Here is a 25,609-nt window from a genome sequence, read left to right on the forward strand (position 1 = left end):
GAAAGGGGGAAAGCCCCAAATGTTGCAACCCTTTCTGGTGAGGAGCTGCTGCGGCCTCTTGATCATTATTTGGTTGCCCAGGGATACAGTATCTCTTTTTTCAATAGGGCAAGTTAGTTACAAGGAGGACTTCAGCACAACTCACTTCTTTTGCATTTGGTTGGATATTATGCACAGCCTTCCCCACCATGGTGCCTTCCAGATATTTTGGACTCCCAGCTCCCATCAGCCCCAGTCAGCATGACCAATGGTCAGGGATAGTGGGAGTTGTAGTCCATCTCGAGTGAGGCCGGGGGGCTCCAGGGATTAGCTGTGGGGCCCCTGCTAAGTCATAGACCTCAGCACATGCCCAGTGATGCTGAACCCTGATGCCACCCTGTACTTGTGGGGGGTCAGGCCTCAGGTAATGCTGGGGTTAGCAGATGGCAGAAGCAGAGAGAGACTTGCATAACTTCTGCCTTTGAAAGCCTGGTGCTGAGATAAGACCATCTCTTCCTCTCAGTCAGGAACTTGGGAACAGATTATCTTTTCTGTTATTTTTGCGCCATATTTTACAGAGGAAACAACATACTCTTGCGTTGCTTTTCCCTTTCCCCCTTCTGCAATGACTGCCTGACTATGGGATGCAGTGGTCACCATGGCAACTCAACTTGTGGCCCCTTGCTCGAGGGTTTTCAGAAACGATCGTTCCTCTGCCCATGTTTTGGAGGGTCACCGAGGGCAGCTACACAGAGGGAGATTCAGGACAGAAAATGGGAGGAGCTTCACACAAACACACACACACAGAGTAAAACGATGGAATTTGCTATCACAAGATGAGATGGAGACCAACTTGGAAGGCTTTAAAAGGGGTTTAGGCAAATTCATGGAGGATGAGACTATCAATGGCTACTAGTCGTAATGGCTGTATGTTTCCTCCGAGATCAGAGTGACCATACCTCGTGAATACCAATTGCTGGGGGACCCAAGTGGGGAGAGAGCGCTCTTGCGCTCAAGCCCTGCTTACAGGCTTCTCATAGACATCTGGCTGGCCACTTTGATGAACCAGGTGGGCCTTTGGTCGGATCCAGCAGGGCTGTTGTTAGGTTCTTAAAATTCTAAGAAAAAAAAATCAGGTGTGGTCAGGAGATTATGGTTTAAATCATGATGTTGTACTCTAAAAATGCAATTGAAATGATAGAGAAAGGCAATGGGAGGGAATAGTGAAATGTTAGTGTCGGTTTGGTAGGAAATAGAAAACCTGTGATGCTGTTGCAGGACAATGTGTTGAGACCTGTGTAGAAACCCTGTTTGGTTGGTAAATTAGACCAGAATAATTCTAGCAAATTACCTCCTGCCTGCCTGTCTCTCTGTGATACAAAGAGCTGTAAAAAACAGTATTAAAAGTATTAAACCCGTAATGTTTTTACTATGTAAAAGACATTCTTTAATTACAAATGGCTATATTTTTTTTTATTTTCCAGACCCCTAAAACCTGTGAAAACTTCATTAAACTATGCAAGAAAAATTACTACAATGGGACTATTTTTCACAGATCAATTCGTAATTTCGTGGTGAGTATTGAAGGGGGAAAAGTTTTATCTCCAATGTTTTATGACCAGAGCAGACAGCTATAGCCCTATCAAGAGATCTTAATTAACACTCTGTGTATATGTGTAGTTTAAAAAAAAAAACTGTCCTGGAGCAGAATTTGCAACAGACATAAACTAGGCTGATGTTAATAGAAAATATTCCTTGAAAACAAAATTGCCCTTTTGGAGTAAGAGCAATATCTGATTGCCTAGCAACCCGTGTTGAATATATCAGCCTATCATCAACCATTTCCAAGCACTCAGAAAGGAAGAATTTTGTCATCACTCAGTTTTCATTCAGACCCCGTAATTTCTGACATTTGAAACTCTGGTTAGATGGGTGATATGAAGACTGGACTCTGAACTGCATTTCTCGAAGGGGGTTAGTGCTTAGCTAGGACGTGGGAGACCAGGGTTCAAATCCCCACTTGGCTGTGAAGCTCGATGGGCAATCTTGGGCTAGACACTCAGCTGAACCTACCTCACAGGGTCATTGTGAGGATAAAAATGGAGAAGGGGAGAATGATACACGCCACCTTGAGCTCCTTGGAGGAAAGGTGGCATATATGTACAATCATAATAGTTTTTAGCACAAGGCATTGTCATTGCAGATTCATCTATTTCACAAGGCCCACATGACTTCCCTCAAGGTTGCCATTCTGTTGTGAGAGCCAAGACAAAGAGGAGTTAGGGCTCCTATTCCCTCCATGTGGAGGGCTAACACATGTAGGGAGAGCAGAACCACGTGTCCTTGTCCCACCTCCAGCGTTGTCGTCTCTGTGCCTGTTGGCCTCATCATCCCAGCACCTGCTAATCTCCGCCCCTCCGACCTCCGTCAAACATGAGAAGGGCCTTATTTGCAGAGAGGTGGGGCCGGCGAGCAGGCTCCCTCTGCCTGCCCCACGCATCGGCTCTACATGTGGCTAACATCAGATCTCTCAGTATTTTTGCTTCCTTTAATGCAAGGGTAGCCAACATGGGACTCTGGGCCATTTAGGGCTTTAAAGGTCAACAATAACATCTTAAATTGGGCTTGGAAACAAATAGGCAGCCACTGCAGATCAGAACTTAGCCGTAATACGTCTCCAAAATGTCACACTGCTCAATTACCAGAGACGGGGAGCATTCTGTTCTAGCTCCTGAAGCATCTTCAGCGGCAGCTCCACATCCAGAACATCGCTGTATTCCAGGCATGACGTTACCAGGGCATGGATCATTGTTGCGAGGCTATCCCAGTCCAGGAATGGCCATAGTTGGCACTCCTGGCCACTTAGGCCACTTGAGCCTTCAGTGACAAAGGTGAATCCAGGAATGTGTGTTTGTTTATTTATTTAATGTATGACATTTATATCCCACCTTTCCTCCAAGGAGCTCAAGGTAGTGTACAAACGTGGTTCTCCGCCTCCCGATTTTATCCTCCCGATAATCCCGTGAGGTAGGTTAGGTTGAGAGACAGTGAATTGCCCAAGGTCACCTGGTGAGCTTCATGGTCAAGCAGCGATTTGAACCCTGATTTCCCAGGTCCTAGTCTGACACTCTAACCACTACGACCATACTGTGTACCTGATCTTTCAAAGACAGGGCAACCCCATCCAGGTGACCTCTCAGATGCAGGAACCACCCACCAACAGGGCCTCCATCTTGTCAGGATTTAGCTTCTGTTTATTGGCCCCCATCCAGCCTATTGTTCCATCCATATCCCTTCTTCCCACCCTAAATTCTCCTTATATTTTGATTCTGCAGATCCAAGGGGGGGATCCCACTGGAACAGGAACAGGTAAGCCAACTGGGTTTCTTACTGATCCACATTTGCATAGCTCACAACTTTCAGTTAACCCATCTATTAAAGCGGGCTGTATTCCATGCTAGTCCTACTCAGAGTAGACCCCTTGAAACTGATGGACAGGGCTAATTTAGGTAAATTAATTACAGTGGATGCTATTGAATGCTAGTCCTCCTCAAAGTAGACCCACTGAAATTAATAGACCTGACTAACTTAGGGTCATGCATTTCAGTGGATCTACTCTGAGTAGGACTTAGTTGGCTACAACCCAGTGTCCATACCTTCCGTGTAAAGTCAAAACTGCAAGATGGAACAGCATTGATTGGGGCTTGGCATACAGTTTGTTTGTTTTTATATCTGCCATTAAAAACAAGGCCTAAAATATTTTAGATGAAGCAAATTGGCCGGATGAACGTGCTTGGGTAACCTGTTCCGTTACTGGAGCCGAAATAATAGGCTAAGCGGAACGAATTGGAATGTGCATTGAAGACACTTTGATTTATTGGCAACTCGAGTGGTTATATGATCAAACTCAGTTCCTTAAGTTTTTATGGAGACAGAAGTGTGATTTGTTTGAAGGTTAATTCTAATGATGCACGTGCCTTGAATTAATGTTGAATGAAATCAGAATCCGTCCTTCTGTGTATGTCTGTGTATATGTGTTATGATTATAGCTGGACCTTGAGCAAGCCAGAGATAGGGTTAAAGATATGGATGTGCAAGAGATATATGAGTCAGCTAATAGGCCATTTGCACCATGGTCACTGGTTCTGACTTGGTCTCCCAGTGTATGTCGTATCTGAATTTTCTAACACCCAAGTATAGAGGAGCAGTTTTGTTGGCACAGTTCAGTGCTTTGCCCTCCAAGATCCTAGACAGCAGGTTTTCCCAAGCTCCCGTCAAGGATAGTGCTGTCTTTGAAAACAGTCTCTCGTGTCGTCTTCTACTGCAGGTTTTATCAAGGGGCTACAGAACGCATAGTGTATCTCCTTATGAGATGGTTACTTGGTCGATCTTTAGAGACCCTTTTGAGCATCTTCCTTGAGAGGTCTAATCAATCTAATGCTGAACCAGGTGGCAATATATCTGGGTGCTGTAAGATGTCTCAGACCTGGCATGATTGTTAGGTCCCAACTTGTCTCCTTGAAGAATGAATCATTGGTTCTGCTTGAGGATGCGATCTTGTGTTACTTTGTATTTCGTACTAAAGGTTGAATTTTGACTGTAATAAGCAGTTGATTGATTGTTTATAATCAGTTGAATACGTTGTTCAGATAGTTTCCATGCCGCTCTTCAGTAAAACTCCCAGTGTGGCTTACAACAGAGTTTGTTTTTGAAAGAAAGATAGAGAATATTATATTGGTCTTTAAAAAGAGAGAGTAAGAGGGAATATGGAACGCTGCCTTATACAGAGTCAGACCACTGGTCCATTTTGCTCAATATTGGCTACCCTGACTGGCAGTGGCTCTCCAGGTGTTTTTTCCAGCGCTACCTGGAGATATTGCACCCCTGGAGCCTTCTGCATGCAGAGCATCTGCCCTGCCACTGAACTTCTGGATCTTATCCAAGCTGGCTGGAGTTCTTGCACCATTTAGTCTGCAGTAGCTGCAGTGGCATCCCCCAAACCTATTCCAGAGCCGGTTATTTTGAAAACTTGCCGAATGGCGAGAAGAGGGGAGAATGCTTTGGCCTTGAGCAAGGCCTTCATTATATTCAGAATGAAAGAGAAGTTTGTGGAATTGCTCTTGACCAAGCATGACTGGTTCCATCCAAGTTCAATCTTGTTATTATTTGTTTAGTTATTGTATTTGTACCCCACTCTTTAGGCCGAAAGGCTCCTAGAGTGGCTTACATGCATTCAGTTAATGCAAGGCAGCCTCTGCCTGAGGCTTACAGTCTAAAAAACACAGCAGACAAGGTGAAAGGGGCAGGGAGGAAAGAGGGAAAAAAGCAAACAGAGGCACCGGTTCGTAAATAGTAGTACCTGTAATGACCGGCTGTCATAGAAACAGTTAAGGGGTAGTCCCCAATTGCATCATAAAGTTAAGAGTAAGAGTTGTCTTTGTTTTCCCATAGTTTCCCCCCCCCTTCCTACTGTTGCCTTTTTGTTGCTGCTGCTGGTGTAGAAATCTTGACTGGCGGTCCAGGGTGGTATAGACCAGGGGTACCTGGACCATGGACCAACAGTGGTCCACAAGCTTCATTCAGGTGATCCATGGCATGGCTGCATTAAGTGTTCACAAATATTCATTAAAAATTCATATTGATTTTTCATTGTATCTTGATTGCTTGTTTTCTTTCTTACATTGTATTTTATTTGTATTATAATTTGAATTTAGTGGAATCTAAATTGTATTACGGTCATCATACTTTGGACACATAATGAGAAGATTCACTAGAAAAGATAATAATGCTGGGAAAAACAGAAAAAGAGAAAAGCCAAGCAAGAGATGGATTGATTCCATAAAGGAAACCTGAACAGACCTGAACTTACGAGATCTGAGCAGGGTGGTTCGTGACAGATGCGCTTGGAGGTCGCTGATTCATAGGGTCGCCATAAGTCGGAATCGACTTGAAGGCACATAACAACAACAAAAATTGTATTGCTATGAAATACACTGTAAGAAAGAAAACCAGGAATCAAGATACAATGAAAAGTCATATAACAGTCATATTACAATTGCTGCAACAGGTAAAAAATGGCCGGCCAGGACCACTAGCAATTTTCAAGTGATCTGGGAAGGGGGGTGGTGGAGTTTGGAAACCATTGGTCCAGTGGTTCTTAACCATTTTTGGGTCACAGACTTCTCTGAGAATTTTATGAAAGCTATTGGACCCCCAAGAATAAAGGAAGACAATTTGTTTTACTGCATTAGAAATGTATCTTTGTGTCTGTGCGCGCGCCCAGTTCACGGACCCCCTGAAGCCCATCCATGCACCCCCTACGGGAAAAGGACCACAGGTTAAGAACCTTTGGATAGACAGACAGCTGCCCCACTAATAAAGCAACCAAATGAGTTAACTGTAGTTGCTGAGGGTGATGTACACCACTTAGAGACAATTGTAATTAAGCTGTAAATAAATAGTCGAAATAAATTTCAATAATCGCTCCTTCAGGATCTTCTTTGCCCTGTCCTGTCTCTTAGCATAAATGGGCTCTGGAGGCGTCTGCAAGAGAGAGAGACAAGAGTCATGAAATATCTGCCTTGTTAGACCCACTAGATGTCTTGGCTGCTTTCAGACTGCGTGCAGTTCTTTTGCAGGTACAGGTGTTCAGGGCAAAGAATTTAAAAGAAGCCGGAGACTTGGCTGATTAGTTTGCAAGTTCGGGGACCCTCTGGGCCAAAAAGCAATATTCTATAAACCTATAGAATATAACCTATAAAAATATCAGTGGAAACCAGTCAATGAAATCCACCCTTCCCACCACCTTTCTGGGTTATGGGCTCCTATGTGTGTGTGTGTGTGTTTATAGCTCATCAAGTGGTCCCAATGGCATTCTCAAGGCAGTGCACAAAACAATATTAAAATCATGATATTAACCAGTAGAGCACAATGTGCGAGAGGCCTTGCTTCAGATGGTGCCCTGTGTCGTTTTGCACCCTTCCTCCACCTCACCCCCCCCAAAGCACCTTAGAAAACAGGTGTAGGAGTTGATCTGGTGTTCACAGTTCAAATAGGGAACAATGATTACGTCCATACCAAATTTCATTTTGATTTCTCAGTGGTCAATGAAGAAACTGCGTTGTGACAGAGTTTTGTTTTTGCAATTGTAACAGAAAAAAGAAGAGAAAAACGAATAATAATAGTTTAAAAATCCATTGCCAGCTGACATTGACAATAAGAACGTTCCATCCATCCTGTTTTAAACATATGCATTAATATAGGCAGTCCAAATAGGTATCTGAATGAAACTAACAATTATAAGCCATACTGCAAATGTAGAAAGGATGTTTGTCATTCCAGCCTTGCAGCATGAGGCATTTAAAGCATGGCTTCTCCCAGCGAATCCTGGGAACTGTAGTTTAAGGGTGCTGAGCGTTGTTAGAGACCCCCATTCCCCTCACACAGCTACGATTCCCAGAGTTCCTGGGAAGAGGGATTAACTGTTGAACCACTCTAGGAATTGTAGCTTTGTGAGGGGAATAGGGGTCTCTTAACACTTCTCATCACCCTTAACAAACGGCAGTTCCCAGGATTCTCTGGGGGAAGCCATGACAGTTTAAAGCAGGATGATACTGCTTGAAACGTATAGTGCAGATGAGGCCTAAGTCTCTTAGGCCTCTGTTAGGGACACCACAGGAATATAATTTAAGAGTGCGCAAACATCCACAAATACCAAGGATTTCTCCAAGAAATCTTTCTAACCAGAAAGAAAACATCACTGGACAAGCTGAAAGCATCATATGCCCCCAAGAGAAACTGCATTAGGTTGTGTATTGGGTTAGACCCAAATGTATTTATTATGATTTTAATTGTACATTATACTTATTTTAATGGTTATATTTTTGTAACCCACCCTGGGACCATTTGGTAATGGGCGAGGCTATAAAGAAAAATAACAAATCAATAAATGTGCCACTGCCACCATCCCTGGGACTTAGGGATATTTCAGCTATTTTGGGGAGTGGAGAAGGCAAATCAGCCTCCCTGCTGCTATCGGCCACTCTTTCATGCAGTGTAGTTTAGTGTTGTTCCAAACTGTCCTGACCCATAACAGTGTCTGCCACCAAGGGACAGTGATTTTCTAAGCAAGATGGACACCAGCAGGTCCGAGGTCCTGGAACAGATGAGACACTAGGAACATAGGAAGCTGCCTTATACTGAGTCACACCATTGGTCCATCAAGCTCAGTATTGTCTGCACCACTGTTCTTCATCCTTGGGCCCCCAGATGCTGTTGGACTACAGCTCTCATCATCCTTGGCCATTGGCTAAGCTAGCTGGGGTCCAACAACATCTGGGGACCCAAGGTTGAAGAATAGTGGCCTACACTGACTGGCAATGGCTCTCAAAAGTTTTCAGGCAGGGGACATTCCCAGCCTTACCTAGAGATGCCAGGGATTGAACTTGGAACTCTCTGCCTGCAAATGCAGATGCTCTACCACTGAGCTGTGGTCATCCTCAGGACCTTGGACAAGGACCACAGAGTTAGAAGTCTTGCGGCTGGGTCAGACAAAGCAAGTTGTCTCAGCGCTGGCCTGGAAAAACCAGCAAAGCTTTAGAGTCTGGGTCAAGTAGTTGAGATGAAAGTTTGGTTGGTTGTACTACCTTCAAGTCGATCCGACTTATGGGCGACCCTATGAATAGGGTTTTCATGGTAAGCGGCTGAGAGGCAGTGACTGGCCCAAGGTCACCCAGTGAGCTTCGTGGCTGTGTGGGGATTTGAACCCTGGTCTCCCAGGTCGTAGTCCAACACCTTAACCACTACGCCACACTGGCTCTCTGAGATGAAAATACAACCCCATAAGTGTTCCACCTGGCCAATTAAAGAGTTGGTGTGCTTTTCTGCAGTCTTCTAGTGCACGGGTTTCAAGCTGCAGAGACTGCTTCGGGGCTAAGCTGCTCAGATCTTTCCTGATCCTCCAAATGGTCTGTGTTCTAGTCATTGAAGCCCACTACCAGAGGTGTCTCCTTAGAGGTTCAGGGGTATGAGACATGGCCTCCTGTGCTACCAGATCTATACAATAAGGGAGAAGGACTGGATCCATCTCCTCCTTGAGGCTACTGTTGTATGACAAGGGTGGGGAACCTTTGGCCCTCCAGATGTTGCTGAACTACAACTCCAATCAGCCCCAGCACGCATGGCCAATGGGCAGGGATGATACGAAGCTGTAGTTCAGCAACATTTATAGCATGGGAGTCTCCTAACAATTCTCAGCACTCCTAAGAAACTACAGTTCCCAGGATTCTTGGGGGGGCGGGGAACCCGTGATTGTTCAAAGTGTCATAATACTGTTTTAAATATATAGTGCAGATGGAGTCTCAGTGGCATTCTGGCACAATTTGCTCTTTTGGTTGCAATGCTGTGTAGCTGTTTAAGATTCCGTTTACCGCATGCGACTATTTAAGAGGGAAGCTTTAGATGTGTGCTTAGAAGAAGCAATCAGAATTTTACCTTCCTCTTAATCTCATTCAGTATTTCAGCCCTGAGGTAAGCCTGATTTATGTTGCAGCCAGACTAGAAATAGCCCTTTATCTTACAAGCCATGTGGCATTTGAAATTCCTTGCAGTAATCAGTCGTAAACATTGGGTATAATGTGCACTGCACTCCCTGTTTCTCAGAGAGGGGGAGAGAGAGGGATGCTCCCGTTTCCAGAAACAGGAGAGGATTTGCCTGAGGCTTTCTCTGCATTGGCTGTGTACACACCGCACATTTACAGCGCATGACTTCCCCCAAAGAATCCTGGAATCAGGATTTGCCCTTCACGGAGTTACATTTCTCAGTGCCCTTGATAAAGCTACAGTCGCCAGGATTCTCTGGGGCCCTTGTGCTAGGGGATGGCAGAGTTTAAAGGTTGCACAACAAAGGCATCCCGCGCAGCAGTTGCGCTAGCAGATGTTTGTTGCACAGCAGCTGGTGCTTGTCGCGCAACCCACTGCACTACAGTCTTTGTTCACGTGCTCGTGTCTTTCCCTTGCACAACAACATTGCGCCAGCGTAACAGGTATATGACTAAGTGGCTTTAACTTGGCACTACATTGGATGCAACCCAAAGAAATGCTTTCTAGACTTTAAGTGCCACAGAAGGCAAGCCAACTGATTGCCTTTTGGCTCAGTGGTAAAGCGTCTGCCTCTCGTGCAGAAAGCCCCAGGTTCGATCCTCAGCATCTCAGGACAGGGTTGAGAAGAACTCCTGCCTGAAACCCTGGATTGCTGCTGCCGGTCAGCGTACACAATACTGAAGCTAGGTGGACCAGTGGTCTGACTCAGTGTAAGGCAGCTAACTGTGTCCCATCCAAAGAGCCCCCCAAATAAATTCTTTGATTAAGTTGGACGGTTTTTTAGTAGAACCTCGCAGCTCATCAACCAAAGCCAGTCACAAATGGCAACCGGGGGGGGGGGGGGGCTGTTGCTTGCGACTTCAGATTACTTGCAGCTAGGACACCTAATCTCTTGTTTCGTTTCTCCTGCTGCTCAAATCGTATTTACCAAAAAGAACGTACTGGTTTTCTCTTATTAAGCTAGCAAAACTTGTTCCTGCAGCACAGAGGTGAGTATAAATAATAAATATAAGAAGGCTGCAGTACACCAGATACGAATCGCATTGAGCTCAGACCAGTTACTTTAACTGGAGTAATAATTAAGCATTTAAACAATTTAAATGTAAGTTTAAAGAGAATTAAAAACAAAACAAAACCATACATACGTGCTGTCCTGATCAACTTCTTATCAACAAGCGAAATAAAATGAGGGAGCTGATACAGCTCCGAGTAAACACTTCTGCTCAGATGCCATTTTCCAGCTCTCTCCCCGCAGCTTGGGTCATAGTCACAGAAATTGTTGCAGAGGGTCAGGATTATATGCAGCACCCTATCAGCCATGCTATGGGGTGACCTGCGTTTATAAGAACGGTTGGTCCATCTAGCTCAATATTGTCTATGCTGACTGGCAACAGCTTTTTAGGCAGGAGTTCTTCCCAACCCTACCTGGGGATGCCGGGGATTGAACCTGGGACCTCCTGCATGCAAGGCAGATGCTCTTCCAGTGAGCTACGGCCCTTCTCCAAAGGAAAACCAGTTGGCTTGCGTATACAAGACCTCGACACCTGAATTAGACCAGGCAATTCTGGGGTCAAATCCTAAAAATGCTTCAGGATAGCTACACGGGGACCTGTTCAAAAGCATTCAGTTAATAGTCCCACTAACACTGAGGTTGAGAGAGGAGAGATTCATCTGAGGCCAGCCATTTTATTCTATGCCAAAGATTTCTCTCTCTTCTCTGCGAGTCTCTGCAGTTTTCGCAGAACAATTTGTATCTGCATTTTTAAGTTCAACGCCTTCCGTTAGCTGCAAGGGGACATTCAAGCCTCCTTAGGGTTCCAGTTCGAGGTGGGTGTTTTTCCCTATAAGGAAAAACGTGCAAATGGAGCCTTGCATTGAGTAAATACCTTGGGAGGTCATTTTGGAGAAGAAAAATGGTTGGAGGGGAGAGGATTAAGCACCTCATCCCCTGCTGCTTCTTAGCTCAAAGCCCCTCCCCTCCCCCAAATCCCTCTGAAACTGCATGTCCTTCATACAGTTCAAGCTGGATTCCTGCATTGAGCAGGGGGTTGGACTTTATAGGCCCCCTTCCAACTCTACGATTCTGTGATCCCTTTAACAAAGAGGCTGCCTTGGGGATTATTACCAAATGTACTGTGTGGCTAACCCCTGAGCGACAGGGAGAACTCAAGCAAGCTGTCAGTTTTTGAACAGCCGTCCTCCCACTTCACTCACCCAACGCTTGGCGATTTTCAAAATCCCCCCTTCGTTCTCCCTCCCCCACCCTACGATTTACAATGGCAATTCGTTTTTAAAATGATCACTGTCATGCGTGATGCGCTTCCCACCTACAACATTTCATTTGGAATATTGCAGGTTCTGTTATTTTTAATGTGCTTCTCAAGCCCCTCGTTTAAAAAAAGCATTTGTACATGGCAAGCGTCAAGCTTACGAGGAAAAGCAAATCATTTCTCTGTGACAACAGCAGTGAGTCACTATGGTTTTAAGAAGCAATCTGGGTGATCTTTGGCCGCTTTGGGACAATGCTTTCCTGGAGATACCAAAGTACTCTCATCCACCCACCCTACCTACCTACACACGTACACACACAGATTTATTTTTGTATTACTTGCCAGCTGTTTCTATTTAAATGACAGAATATCTCACTATATTAGGATACCTAAGAGGTTGTCTCACCCTTGTATCTGCCCAACCGATCGCTGCACTCTGTAGGAGAGGGCAGTTTCTGGACCGGCATAGCCAGCCCACTCTTGTCCAAGTGGTCCGCCAAGACCCTCTGCCATTTTCAAGTGGGCAAAAAAGACAAATAATTGGGCGTTAGAACAAATTAAACCAGAACTATCACTAGAAGCGAAAATGATGAAACTGAGGTTATCATAATTTGGACACATAACGAGAAGACATGATTCACTAGAAAAGTCAATAATGCTGGGAAAAACAGAAGGGAGTAGAAAAAGAGGAAAGCTAAACAAGAGATGGATTGATTCCATAAAGGAAGCCACAGACCTGAACTTACAAGATCTGAACAAGGTGGTTTATAACAGATGCTATTGGAGGCCACTGATTCATAGGGTTGCCATAAGTCATAATCGACTTGAAGGCACATAACAACAACAACATGGGGGGGAGTTGGGAGCCCCTGTCCTGGAGAGATGTCACCAGTCCAAGTAGACTGGAGCAGGTTACATGGACCCAATGCTCTGTCTTGGTACAAGGCGGCTTCCTGTTTGGGGAAGGGCCGTCCTCCGTAGTAGAGGTTGAGGATTTGCTTTGGCATACGGAAAAAGGCCCAGGATCTGTCCCTGGCATCCCCCAATTGAGAAAAAAGAATCGGTTAGTAGGTAACGGGAAAGAGCTTTGCCTGAGACGCTGGAGCCCTGCTGCCGATCGCAGTGGGTCATCCCTGTCCAATACCAGGACTCGTATTGCTCCCGCGTGGGCCATTTGGACCTACTCAACAGCTTCGCCATCACGGAGAACGAGAGCGGGGCCCGCCTGGAGTCCTGGAGCCTCCACTCCCATCGCCCCCCCCCCGAGGAAGGAGAGACAAGAGAAATGGCAGCGAGCTGCACCAGGGGAGCGATAACCTTTTACCTGCTTGTCGCCTTCCTCCATGGTCAACATAATTTCAGTTTTCTGACACTTTCATAGAGCAGCAAGGGCAGCTAATGGGCTTCCCTTGGTGAATTCTGACTTTTACATTGTGTTTATGTATATGGATATTGCTTATGTATTTTGCTTTGTAAATTAATTTGATATTTTTTTTATTGTACTGTGTGTATTCTGTCGTAAACTGCTTTGAGATCTTTTAGATAGTAAGCGGTCTATAAATGGAAATAATAACAAATAAATAACCTGGCACCCTCCAGAGGTTGCTGGACTCTGACTCCCATCATCCCTAACAGTTGGCCGCATATGCCGGCTGGGGCCGAAGGGGGCTGGAAGTCACACAACATCTGGAGGTCACCAAGTTGGGGAGCGCTGGAATAGACGACGCACTCGATTAAATAGCCAGGCTCTGGTGCAAGGCCACGGTCTAAACACAGGAGATCCCATTCAGAATATAGGAGGCTGCCTTACACCGAGTCAGACCTTTGGTCCGTCTAGCTGAGTGTTGACTACACAGGCTGGCAGCAGCTCTCCAGTGTTTCAGGCAGAGTTCTCTCCCATCCCTTCTTCGAGATGGCAGGAATTGAACCTGGGAGCTTCTATATGCAAAGCAGATGCTCTTCCACTGAGCGCTAGATGGGCCATTCCCAATTGATGCACCGTGTCTAGTTTGCTCTTAAGAGACCCCACAAGCAAGATGTGCCTGGCTCTCTTTGCATGTAACAGATAACCAGGAGCATGTGGGGAGGGAAGAGAGGGGCTACTGAGAGCCCTCCCTGGCAGCTGCCGGTCTGCCTCTCTTGTCCGCCCTTCCTTTGATGTCTCTTCTCTGTTTGCACCGGCCGGTGTGTCAAATGGCTTTGCATCGTACGTGTGCCGAACGCCTCCCAAGTACAGCAGGCACTGTTCTGCCAGCAATACGGTTTCTCCAGAGCGTTCTCGAGCTTGTTCTGCAAGCGGGCTGACCCTCTCCTTGGCTGGTGCAGATGCTTTTTCTGGTGTTTTGCTTTCTCGCTGATAATGATGCAAAAGGGGAGGGAGGGGGAATAGTTCTCTTTCATGGCTTGTCGGAGAAGACTGTAAGTCTGACTGTATAGCTATGAAAATGACTTGTGTCAGAATTTTCTCTCCTGTTGGGGAATAATCCTGGAGGAAAAGGCAAATGTCACATCTGTCCTAAATGACATGGAAGTGACAGGCAAAGCAGACAAGCGTGCACGCAACCTGCGATTCCCTTTCCTCTCTGCTCAAGAGAGATCCGGGTCCCTAGAGAGCTGCCACGAAGTTGTGGAGGTTCAGATTTTGCCACTTCAAAGGCCCACACTGAATCACAGGCCGTTTGCTGCTCCTGCAAGGTTTGGAGATTTTTGGGATATGATGCCATGTGAGGATTCTGTGACATGGGTGTCAGCCATCTTTTGAGTAAATGCTTCAAGGATTCCGATGGAATCTATTTCCAAACAGCAAACTTCTCCCAAATTCCTTTTATATGAGGGCTGGCTAAACCATGGACCTCTAGATGTTGTTGGACTACTAGAGTTCCCATCATCCCAAACCATTCGCCATCTGGCTGGGGCTGATGGGAGTTGGAGTCCCAGCATCACCTGGAGGGCCACAGGTTAGCAAATCTTGTTTTATGTAGCCCAGGTGTGGAGAACCTTTGCCCCCCACCCAATGTTGCTGGACTGCAACTCCCATCATCCAATTGCGTAGGGAATAGCCAACCATCAACCAATGACCTACGGAGGTGGTGGGCTCTCCAACACTGGAAGCATTCAAGAGGCAGCTGGCTGGCCACCTGTCAGGGATGCTTTAAGTTGGATTCCTGCATTGAATAGGGGGTTGGACTTGATGGCCTTATAGGCCCCTTCCAACTCTACAGTTCTATGATTCTGTGATCCCTGGCCATTCTATGCTTGCTGGGAACATTGGAAGCTGCATTATACCAAGTCAAACCATTGTTCCATCTCCCTCAGTGTTGACTAACACTGACTGACAGCACCTCTCTCCCAACCCTACCAGAAGATGCCGTGGATTGAAACTGGGACCTTCTGCATGCAAAGCAGAGTCCATTTCACGGGACAAGGAGTGGTAATCTGCGAGGAGGACGGGTGGAATGGCGAAGGCATGCTTGGTTGGAACGCTGGAGCAAAGCACTCCAGACTGCAACATTTTGTAGCGGATCCCACTTGTATATACAAGTAACAAACTTATACTCTGACTGCTTATCCTTATGCAGTCAAAATGGCATCACCCAGGTGCAAGAGGAAGGTGTCTGCAGGCTTAGGGAAACGCCCAAGTTTTGCAGAGCTATGTTCTACACCACAGCAATGGGACTTCCTTCCTGAATCGAAGCCGTGTTCACACTTGAAAACGATGGCTGTGATATTAAGCCATCTCACATAGAGGTACATAGTGCTCAATTGATGTATAATAACATGAATGTAAGAACGTTCCTGTTTTGCCATGAATTTTCCTCTGAGATCTGCTGATGGTTTGTGACCTTTTTATATCTGTATCGATATATAAAATGTGGTTTCCGTAGGAGCATTTTATTGTTATGGACATTCTTGGTGCTATAATCTGAAAGGGTAATTAAGATAAAATGGCAGGGTGTAGTACTTCCAAGACTGAATACATTGAAGAAGGGCCGCAGCTCACTGGTAGGTCATCTTCCTTACATGCAGAAGGCTCCAGGTTCAATCCCCAGCAGCTCTGGGTAGGACAGGAAAAATCTCCCTGGCTGCAATCCTGGAGAGCTGCTGCCAGTCAGTGTAGACAATACTGAACCATATGGGCCACTGGCCTGACTCAGATAAGGTGCCTTCTTCTGTTGCAGTCACATTTTGAAGTACCCACGTCTTTGGGACTGGTGTTAACTTCATTGGGCAGATGTGGAACTTTGAATTTTACTTTATTTCAGGAGGAGAGTCGTACTGGGGAAAGCCTTTCAAAGACGAGTTCAAGCCCAACCTGTCCCACACGGGGCGTGGCATCCTCAGCATGGCTAATACAGGATCCAACAATAACAAGTCTCAGTTGTGAGTAACCGCTTGGCTCTTCTCCCTCTTTGCAGCCCCTTGCTTGTAACTTTTGAAGGAGTACGTGGAATCCCATGAAAGGCTTAAGGCTGGATATAGAAGTGTACAAAATTATGCATGACATGGATAAAGTGAACAGAGACGTTTTCCTCCGTCTCATAACACACTAGAACTCGAGGAACATCCAATGAAGCTGAATGTTGGAAGATTCAGGACAGACAGCACATGGTTAAACGATGGAATTTGCTCCCACGTGAGGCAGTGATGGCCACCAACTTGGATGGCTTTAAAAGAGGGTTAGACAAATTCATGGAGGATAAAGCTAGCAATGGCTACTAGCCACGATGGCTGTGTTCTACCTCCACTGTTGGATGCCATGTGCTCCTGAATACCATTTGCTGGAAACCACAGGAGGGGAGAATGCTATGGATTCAAGTCCTGCATGCAGGCTTCCACAGACACCTGGTTGGACACTGTAAGAACAAGATGTTGGACTAGATGGGCCATTGGCCTGATCCAGCAGGCTCCTCTTGCGTTGCTGTGCAATATGACGATGGCACTCTTTGTGGTCTCTTCCCGGTTTTTAAGGCTGATGGTGCCCTGCAGTTGCTTTTAATCTGCTTACTTCATATCTTGCATTGTTCTAATTTTGTCTGTGAGCCCCTCCAAGGACTGTTGCTGGACAGGTGTACTTCTTTAATATCAAGGGATGGGGCAGCTGTATCCCTCCAGATGTTGCCAGGTTGTAACTCCCATCATCCTGGCCATTGGTCCTGCTGGCTGTGGCTGATGGGAGATGATGCCCAACAATCCCAGGAGGGCACCATGTTGGCTACCCTTTCCTTAACTCTTTTGCCATTTGGCCTCTGTGACATTCTCCAAGAAGTTTCGTAAGATCTGTCTTTTGTTTCTCCCTCCAGCTTTATCACATTCCGCTCCTGCGCCTACTTGGACAGGAAGCACACAGTGTTTGGAAGGTAAGGGAAACACAGCCATTGTATCATACATAATGTTTTCCTGGGTACTTTGATAGCAGATAAATAGCTGGCGTGATGTAGTGGTTAGAGTGGTCTAAGACTGGGGAGGGGGAACCAAGGTTAGATTCCTGGCTCTGCCACAACCCTCCGCTGGGTGACCCTGGGCCCTTACCACTCAGTTTAAGCCGCCCCACAAAGACATTGGAATGCTGGCCCCTGGCTCTGCCCCTGAAATTTCAGCGGCCACATTTCTGGGAACTGCCTATGGCAGGGGTTCCCAAACTGTGGTCCATGGACCCCCAGTGGTCTGTGAGCTTCATTCAGGTGGTCCACAGCATGTTTGTGAAGAAGTCTGAATTCGATGGAATTCAAATTGTGATAGAATAAACTACAATACGGTAATACCTCAGTTAACATAGTACATGCATTCCTGGGCATTACTTCTTTAACAGAAACTTTGGTACCAGAGTTAGGAATAACATGGAAAGAATAGGGATAGGTTCCTTCACCCGCTCATAGATGGTGGCTGCTTCAACCGGGGCATTAAAGGGTGCCTACCCAGAACCCACCCACTTCCCCTCCTTCCTCCTCCCATCCTTCGAGGGTCCTCCTCTGAATCGTATTGGATCCTTCGCTCCCCAGACCTGGGAGAAAACAAGAGATCTCTTGAATGCAAAGCAAACAGGCATGCTTGTCAGTTTCACCCTAGCAAAGCAAAGGCACAGGCTTGAAAGTTTATCCATAGCAAAGATGGTCAGTTTCACCTTTTAAAAACCTTAAGAAGAGCTTAGGTCCTGGAGGATTCATTAAGTGAGGCATTACTGTATAAGAAGCAATAAAAGCACAATTAAAAATCAAACAGCATCTAGCACAGCCCTTTAGAACAGGCTGACAAAATCATCAAGTGGTCCACCAAGACTCTTGGCAATTTTCAAGGGGTCCACGGACAAAAAAGCTTGGGAACCATTAGTGTCATCTGTGAAGATATGACCTAGAAAGTGTGCGTGTAAGACAAGTGTGAGGAACTTTTGGCCCTCCAGATGTTGCTGAACTACAACTTCCGTCACCTCTCACCATTGGCCATGCTTGCCGGGGCTGATGGGAGTTGTAGTTCAGCAACATTTGGAGGGCCAAAAGTTCCCCACCCCTGATGTAAGAAAAGGAAACCATCACGCACGGAAGGCAAAGTTTTGGAAAAGAGAGAGGATGAACAGGGTGTTGCATGCTAGTATTAGGTGGCCCTGCAGTTTGTTCAATAAGGTTACATTTGCAGCAACTAAAGGTGTCTGAGTGGTTACAAGCAACATTATGCTCCCGCTGACATTAAAAATAACCTTCCTGCACTACAGACTTTGAGTCATGGTCACAAATTTGGAGGGTGTGTGTGATAGTATGACAGCGATATATGTGCGATCTTCATACCTTTTAGCAGTTTTGGCAGGGGGGCAGGGTTACTCCAGGCTCTGTAAGAGGACATCTTGATTGATACATGCTTTTAATTCATCCCTTGTAATGAAAACAAACTGCAGGAGAAACTAAGAGGAGTGTGATTGCACTAATGTTCTTGCCTTAGGTAAATGGAAAACTTTGCTTATTGACCCTCTGTGGGCTTGTCTGCATACAGACAGACGTAGTTTGAGTGATAAGCCTCCTATGGATCCATACTGACCCTCCATTGGTCAGAATTATAACTGTCCAGAGAGAATCAAGTTCATGAGCAACTAGTTCTTTCTTTTACCAGTGGAAGCCAGCTGGCCAGAGTGCTGCTTGGCTGGCGCTTCTGACAGTCAGGGTGCTGCTTGGCTGGCCCTTCTGACAGTCAGAGTGCTGATTGGCTGGTGCCTTGTGTTACCGCCCTGGGCTCCTTCGGGAGGAACAGTGGGATATAAATTCAACAAGTTGTCATCATCATTGTTTTTGTTTTGTTGTTGTTGTACATTTTGTTTGTAACTGCTTGTTACATCTTGGAAAAACAAATTAAGATACATTTACAAAAAAAAAATCATAATCATCATGCCCCCTTTCCCGAGCTAGCCATTCAGACTGCTTATCAGTCCTCTCCTGTGCCAGTCATAAAGTCACCCCTTCACCTTGGTATTTCCAATATTTATTTTCTTAAAAATATATATATAAGGAGCTCATGGCTGACATGTTTCTCCTCCCTCTCAATGGCTTAAATGGCTCTGCATTTAACTACCAGGTTGTTTTTAAAGCTGAAAGCCAAATCGAAAAGAGTGTGTGTGTGTGTGTGTGTGTGTGTGTGTGTGTGTGTGTGTGTGTGTGTGTGTGTGTGTGTGTGTGTGTGAGTGTGAGTGTGAGTGTGTGTGTGTGAGAGAGAGAGAGAGAGAGAGAGAGAGAGAGCGCACAGATTTCACACTTGTGGATCAGCTCTGTTTTCAGTGGAATCCTGGACTCCACTGATCGGAGCCATGTGAAAAAAGGGAGGGGGACATTCACTCAGAATTCAGGAACAGGGTGTCTCTTACAATGTGCTCAGCCCAACAGGAATTTGTTTTCAGTACCAGAAACAAGTGCACAATCCTTTCACACAAAAGTCCATTCCTGGTTTTGCTGCCCCCTGCAGTTTCCTTTATTTAAGCAGCCTAGTTTTAGAGAGAGAGAAGCTTTTCCCTCTCTTGTTGCTGTTGTTAAAGTACAGGGAATCAGAAACCCCTGCCCATCTACTGCAAATTGCCCAGAGATCTATCAGTAGATCCTAATGTACCTTCTGTCCTCCATGGGTGTAGAGGAGGAAAGGCGGGGAGAAGCAGGACTCACCTCGCAATAGGGAAAAAAACCCCGTCAGCTTCTGTAGGCAGTAGAGGCTAGCCCATTAGGGCAGGTGGGACAGTGCGCCACCAAGGTCAGCCTATCCTCAGCCAGTTCTCACCTGCCTACCTCCTTACAACCAGCACTGGCTGCCAGCTTCCTCATCGTTAATCTCAGTCTTCCAAGCTACACAGGAAGTGGATTGGACTGTAAAAGACCAACCCAAATAGTGTTTGCATTTTTACAAATTTGTAGGGTAGTACAATATCTCAGAGAGGAGGTCAGGTCTCCTGCTCTCCTGGTGCATTCACTATAGCTGCTCAATTTCCCTGCTTTTTTAAGTTTGGTAGAAATAACTGTTGGCTATAGGTGCATTCTTAAACGGCAAGGGTTTTTTGCCTTAGTTGAATCAAGATTAAATTTGTGATATTTGTCATCGAAAACGCTTAGTGTCAGAGAGGATAAGGAAAGATTTTTTCATGCAGTAGAGGATGCTTTTCTCAAGTTCACTGATTTTCCTGAGATATGATGAAAGCCCATTAATTGTTTGCAAAATAGATTTCTGGTTGATTTTTTTTGGAGTGTAGGAGTTGGAGTCAAAATAAGGACATTTTTTTAAAAATCCTGCATATGGTGTTCTGGGTGTTTTGAATAATCAAAGCCCAATTAAATAAAAATCCCAAAGAAGATAGCTCAAGTTTATTTCTGAGAGAAAGTTCTAGTATTTAAATCATAAATGTACTCTGGGGGAGATTTAAAAATCAGAGCACATATGATGGACAAGCTTTGTATCTTCAGCATTATAGAGGGTTCTGTTGCTGTCAGCCTGAAGCATCATCACAAGATGCAGTTTTCTACTGTGAACTTTTTTAAGTAACATAGAAATAATTACTGAAACAGCTTGTTAGAAAGGCTCACCCTGAAGCATTTTACCTAATTTCATTGAGAAGAGATTGAGACCTATTGACTGGTTTTTGTCTTTTCATCCTGCCAGGCAGAGGTATGAACCACATATAATTCAAACAGAAACCTGAGTAGGACTTTTTCATCTGCCACATAACCAAAGTTTGCAGCAGTTCCTGTTCAGCAGGGAATTTTTGTAATTTAATTTAGAGCAGGGGTTTCCAAGCTGTGGTCCATGAGCTTCATTCAGTTAGTCCATGACATCTCCACATTAAAGATTCATTTTGATGTTTAATTGTATTTCCATTGTTTCTTTTATTTCACTGCAGTTTGGATTCTATGAAACGCAAACTGTGACACAATCAAATACAATTTAAGAAACAAGAAGCAATAAAAATGCAATTTTAAAACACACAGCATCTAGCACAGGGCGTTATAATTGCTGCAAGAGGCAGAAAAATCTTGGAGTGGTCTGCCAAGAATCTCAGCAATTTTTTTCAGCATTTGAATCCCCGTCCAAAAAAGAAAGTGGGGAAAAAAGAATCCAGTCACACCCAAAAAAAAAGCCATTCAAACCTGAATACCAAAAACAAATCAACTAAAAGCAAAAGTATCCCAAGTTGGCCCCTAACAACAACCCCCAATTCACATTAGGTTGATACCTTTGTCAGGCCACCCAAAATGCGGCAAATGTTTTGGAAGGGTTCTCCTTCCCTCACTTTATTTTATCCTCCCGTACGGTTCATCCTTTCCTTTTTTATAGAGTGGTTGGCGGTTTTGAGACACTGACAGCGATGGAGAACGTGGAGAGCGACCCCAAAACGGACCGTCCCAAGGTAGGGTCACCTGCGACGACAGACGACCGGCGAGCTAAGATTTGCCTCTGGTGTTCTGTGCATTGCGCCTGCTCACCCTGTAAACCCAAACATGTCAGGAGGATGACACATTTTTACTAACTCCCCTTCCCCTCTCCTTTTGTTCTCAGGAGGAAATAAGGATCCGGTCGACAACTGTTTTTGTTGATCCATACGAAGAAGCAGACGCTCAGGTGAGGATGGAAACATTAACAGAAGCACGCTTGCACAGACAGCAGTGCAAGCAGGAAATTATTTAATGCCTCCAAGGCAGCCTTAGCTCTTCCTTCCTCTGTGCGTGCGTAATTTATTCAATTGCTGCATTTACCTTTACACATTTGGGGGCGTTAGCTTTTTGGCAAGATTGGTTTACAGCTGCTTTCTTTCTTTGCTGTTAGAGTCATATGGCATCTGCCCTTCTAAGGAGCTGAAGGTGGCATAAGGAGCTCCCCCCCCCTCCCATTTTAACCTCACAACAACTGCAGGCGATCCTGCCTTTCAGCTTGATGCCCTCTGCTCTGTTTGAAATCTTGGCTTCCACACCTTTTGGAACATCACTTGTCCCGCATGTTACACAGGCCTGGCTGGCCTCAACTAGACGTTGGGCATTTCATTGTTATATCCTTCCATGGTCTTGTAAAATTTGTAGGGGGGGGGTGTTCTTTTTTTCCTTTCTGTGCATATTGTTTTTATTTATACTTGTATTTATCTTTGAAAGTTAATAAAATTGATTAAAAAAGGTTCCATGCTTCAGAATATGAGATTCAACAGGCATCTTCTTGAAGACCTTTTTTATGCCAACAGGCCTATGCAGTTGTTTTAAAATTTTCTCAAGTGACCAGTCACTTTAATGTTTGTTCTGTACCGCTTTTAATGTTGTATATAATTATTGTTAATAATAATGAGAAGACATGATTCACTAGAAAAGTCAATAATGCTGGGAAAAACAGAAGGGAGTAGAAAAAGAGGAAGGCCAAGCAAGAGATGGGTTGATTCCATAAAGGAAGCCACAGACCTGAACTTACAAGGTATGAACAGGGTGGTTCACGACAGATGCTCTTGGAGGTCGCTGATTCATAGGGTCGCCATAAGTCATAGTCGACTTGAAGGCACATAACAACAACAAATCAATAATAATATAAAACATTAAAAGTAGTACACAATTATTGCGGCAAACACACCAATAGTAAAGCAATGCTTTAAAAAGTACTCTAAAAACAGTTAAAAAAATATTCTAGCCCCCGTCACCCCAAGAGAAGAGGACCATCTTCTGGAAACCACCATATTGCTCTGCACTGCCCTGGTATTTTGTGAGAGGGTGGTCTATAAATCCTTTTGCCTAACCTACCTCACAGAGTTGTTGTGAGGATAAAATCGGGAAGGGGAGAATTATGCTTGTACACCCCTTTGAGCTCCTCGGGAGAAAGGTGGGGAAATGCAATAAAATAAAATTAATGTGCCTGTGTTGCTTTTTTCTTTCTTTCTCCTTTCTTCAAAGGTCGCCGAAGAGCGAGAGAGAGCTCGGCAAGAGGAGGAAGCAGCAGAGGAGAAAGCCAAGCCTGTGGTTCCAAAGAAGGAGCATCACACTCCAAAAACGTACCGGGAAGGTGTTGGGAAGTACATTAACATCGCTGCGGCGTAAGTTGGGGTTTTTGGATTTCTGTTTTTCTTGCATGGAATAATGAAACAGTGCCATGTCTTCATTCTGTAGGCAGCTACAAGGTCAGATTAGTTGTCCTTCAAACCCAGTGTTGTGCACTCTGGCTGGCAGCAAACGCTGCAGGGTTTCAGGGAGAAGGTTACCTGCAACCTGATCCTTTAAAATCAGGAGATGTTTGGGATTGAACCCTGGGACTTTCTGCATGCATAGCATAGTTCTACCACTGAGCTATGGACCCTCTACTACACTGTTCTTCAGCCTTGGGTCCCCGGATGTTGTCAGACTACTAACTCCCATCAAGCCCAGCCAGCTTAACCAATGGCCAAGGATGATGGGAGTTGTAGTCCAACGACATCTGGCGACCCAAGGTTGAAGAACAGTGCTCTACTAAATAGGAAGCTGCCTTCTACCAGGTCAGACAATTTGCCCATCTAACCCAGCATTTCTCTACTCTGACTGGCAGCAGCTGCCCAGCATCTCAGGACAAGGACTTTCCTATCACCATCTACTGGAGATGCTCAAGATTGATGCTGGGACTGTTCCAAAGCATGTGCCTTACCCCTGAGCTAAAGTCCCTCCGCACTCCCCCCCCCCCAATCTTTGTTGGGACCCCATTTTTGATGGCATATGTTTCAGGTCACATAGAACTTCTTGAATGTTATCTGATGGCGTTGGAAACGGATTGTAAGCATTTCGAGCAGGGGATGGAGACAGAGAGAGGGAGAAAACACATGGCATACCAGCCACAATGACCCTGTTCTCCTTCTGCTGTTGGGAGCAGTATAGCTCTGAATATCAGTTGCCGGGAATCACAAGAGAGGAGAGTAGGTCTGTTGCGCTGAGGTCCTGCTTGCTCCCGTGGGCATCTGGTTGACCACTTCCCATGGGCATCTGGCTGGCCACTGTGAGGACAGAATGCTGGACTAGATGGGCCTGTGGGCTAATCCACAGGGCTCTACTTATGATAACTATTTTGATAACAAAATTGAAAGTGGATCCTGAGTTGTAAGTTGGGATTACATGTTAGGCCTGAGGTCCGCAAGTTGATGACTCCTGCCCTTTCTTTTCTTCCTTTTGCTGTCTTTGCGCAATGTACTCAAGGCAGTTCACGATTTATTGATTTATTCATTCATTCATTCGTTCATTTGAAAAACGTATATCCCACTTTTCACCACCTGGGTCTCAAAGCGGCTTACAGTGATAAAAACATACAGAATTTAAAACCTAAAATAAACCCCAAACATCTGAAATCTCAGAAAATGTAAAACATTAGAGAAGCATTCACAATGCTGCGGCCTCCAAAATGAATGGGGTTCAACCAGGCGTCCAGAACTCAGTAGGGACGTGCCTGTCTAACTTCTTCTTTTTTTATCATTAATTTTATTCAAATTTTCAAACACAAAACAAAACAAAAAAGAAACAGATTAAACAATAAAATAAAATGTTGACTTCCGATTTGTCGCAGATCAGTTATAGGTCTATGATATATAACAAACCTGTCTCTTAATATATTACAAAATCACTTTCCTCCTGTAGTTATCTTAATTAATCATCAAATCTCATTAACATCACTTTATTCTTTCCGCAAAAAGTCAAAGAGAGGTTTCCACTCCTTGAGAAATATATCCATCGATTTTTCTCCAAATAAACATGTCAATTAATCCATCTCATCAAGTCTGCTAGGTCCAGTAATTTCAATAGCCATTTTTCCATTATCAGTGTTAATTCCATCTTCCAACTTCCATCCTTGCACCCATAATAATCTTGCTGTCATAGTCATATAGTAAGAGTCTGATGGGAATTTCCTTCATCACAAATATTTCCTTGCCGTCAATTCTGAATGTGTTGCTGAAATATTGTTGTAAAGTCATATCTCTGTTCCTCTTTTTTACGAAATGCACTAGCACATCTCTTGAGAGTTTTTCCATTGTCACATATCTGGAATTAATTCTATAAATTTTCTCTTTTTCAAGTTCCATCAAATCATTCCAGTCCAGAAATTCCATCGAAGCATTGATAACTTTATCTCTGATATCTTCATCAATTTCTCCAGGGACAACGCCGAATTCCAAACAGTAATCTTTATCTCCAGGATCCACAAACTCCAAATATTTTTCCAGTTCCACACTTGATATATCTGTTCCAATCTCCAGGACTTGCATCCTCCCTTTAATTTTTGCCATAAAGTCCAAATCTTTTTCCAATTCCACATTTGAT

At 44.8% G+C, this 25,609-nt stretch overlaps 1 protein-coding gene across 1 annotated transcript in view; it reads left to right on the forward strand.

Moving 5' to 3' along the window:
- Window positions 1–25,609, forward strand: part of PPIL2 (peptidylprolyl isomerase like 2) — a 73,292-nt gene that overhangs the window by 41,683 nt on the left and 6,000 nt on the right. The window contains exons 13-19 of the mRNA XM_061602880.1: window positions 1,464–1,553; window positions 3,315–3,348; window positions 16,112–16,229; window positions 17,150–17,206; window positions 21,642–21,714; window positions 21,864–21,926; window positions 23,231–23,370. Coding sequence (XP_061458864.1) covers window positions 1,464–1,553; window positions 3,315–3,348; window positions 16,112–16,229; window positions 17,150–17,206; window positions 21,642–21,714; window positions 21,864–21,926; window positions 23,231–23,370 — 575 coding nt within the window. The remainder of the gene's footprint in view (window positions 1–1,463; window positions 1,554–3,314; window positions 3,349–16,111; window positions 16,230–17,149; window positions 17,207–21,641; window positions 21,715–21,863; window positions 21,927–23,230; window positions 23,371–25,609) is intronic.

Source organism: Rhineura floridana, chromosome 19 (genome assembly GCF_030035675.1).
Source record: "Rhineura floridana isolate rRhiFlo1 chromosome 19, rRhiFlo1.hap2, whole genome shotgun sequence".
Classification (NCBI taxonomy): Eukaryota; Metazoa; Chordata; class Lepidosauria; order Squamata; family Rhineuridae; genus Rhineura; species Rhineura floridana.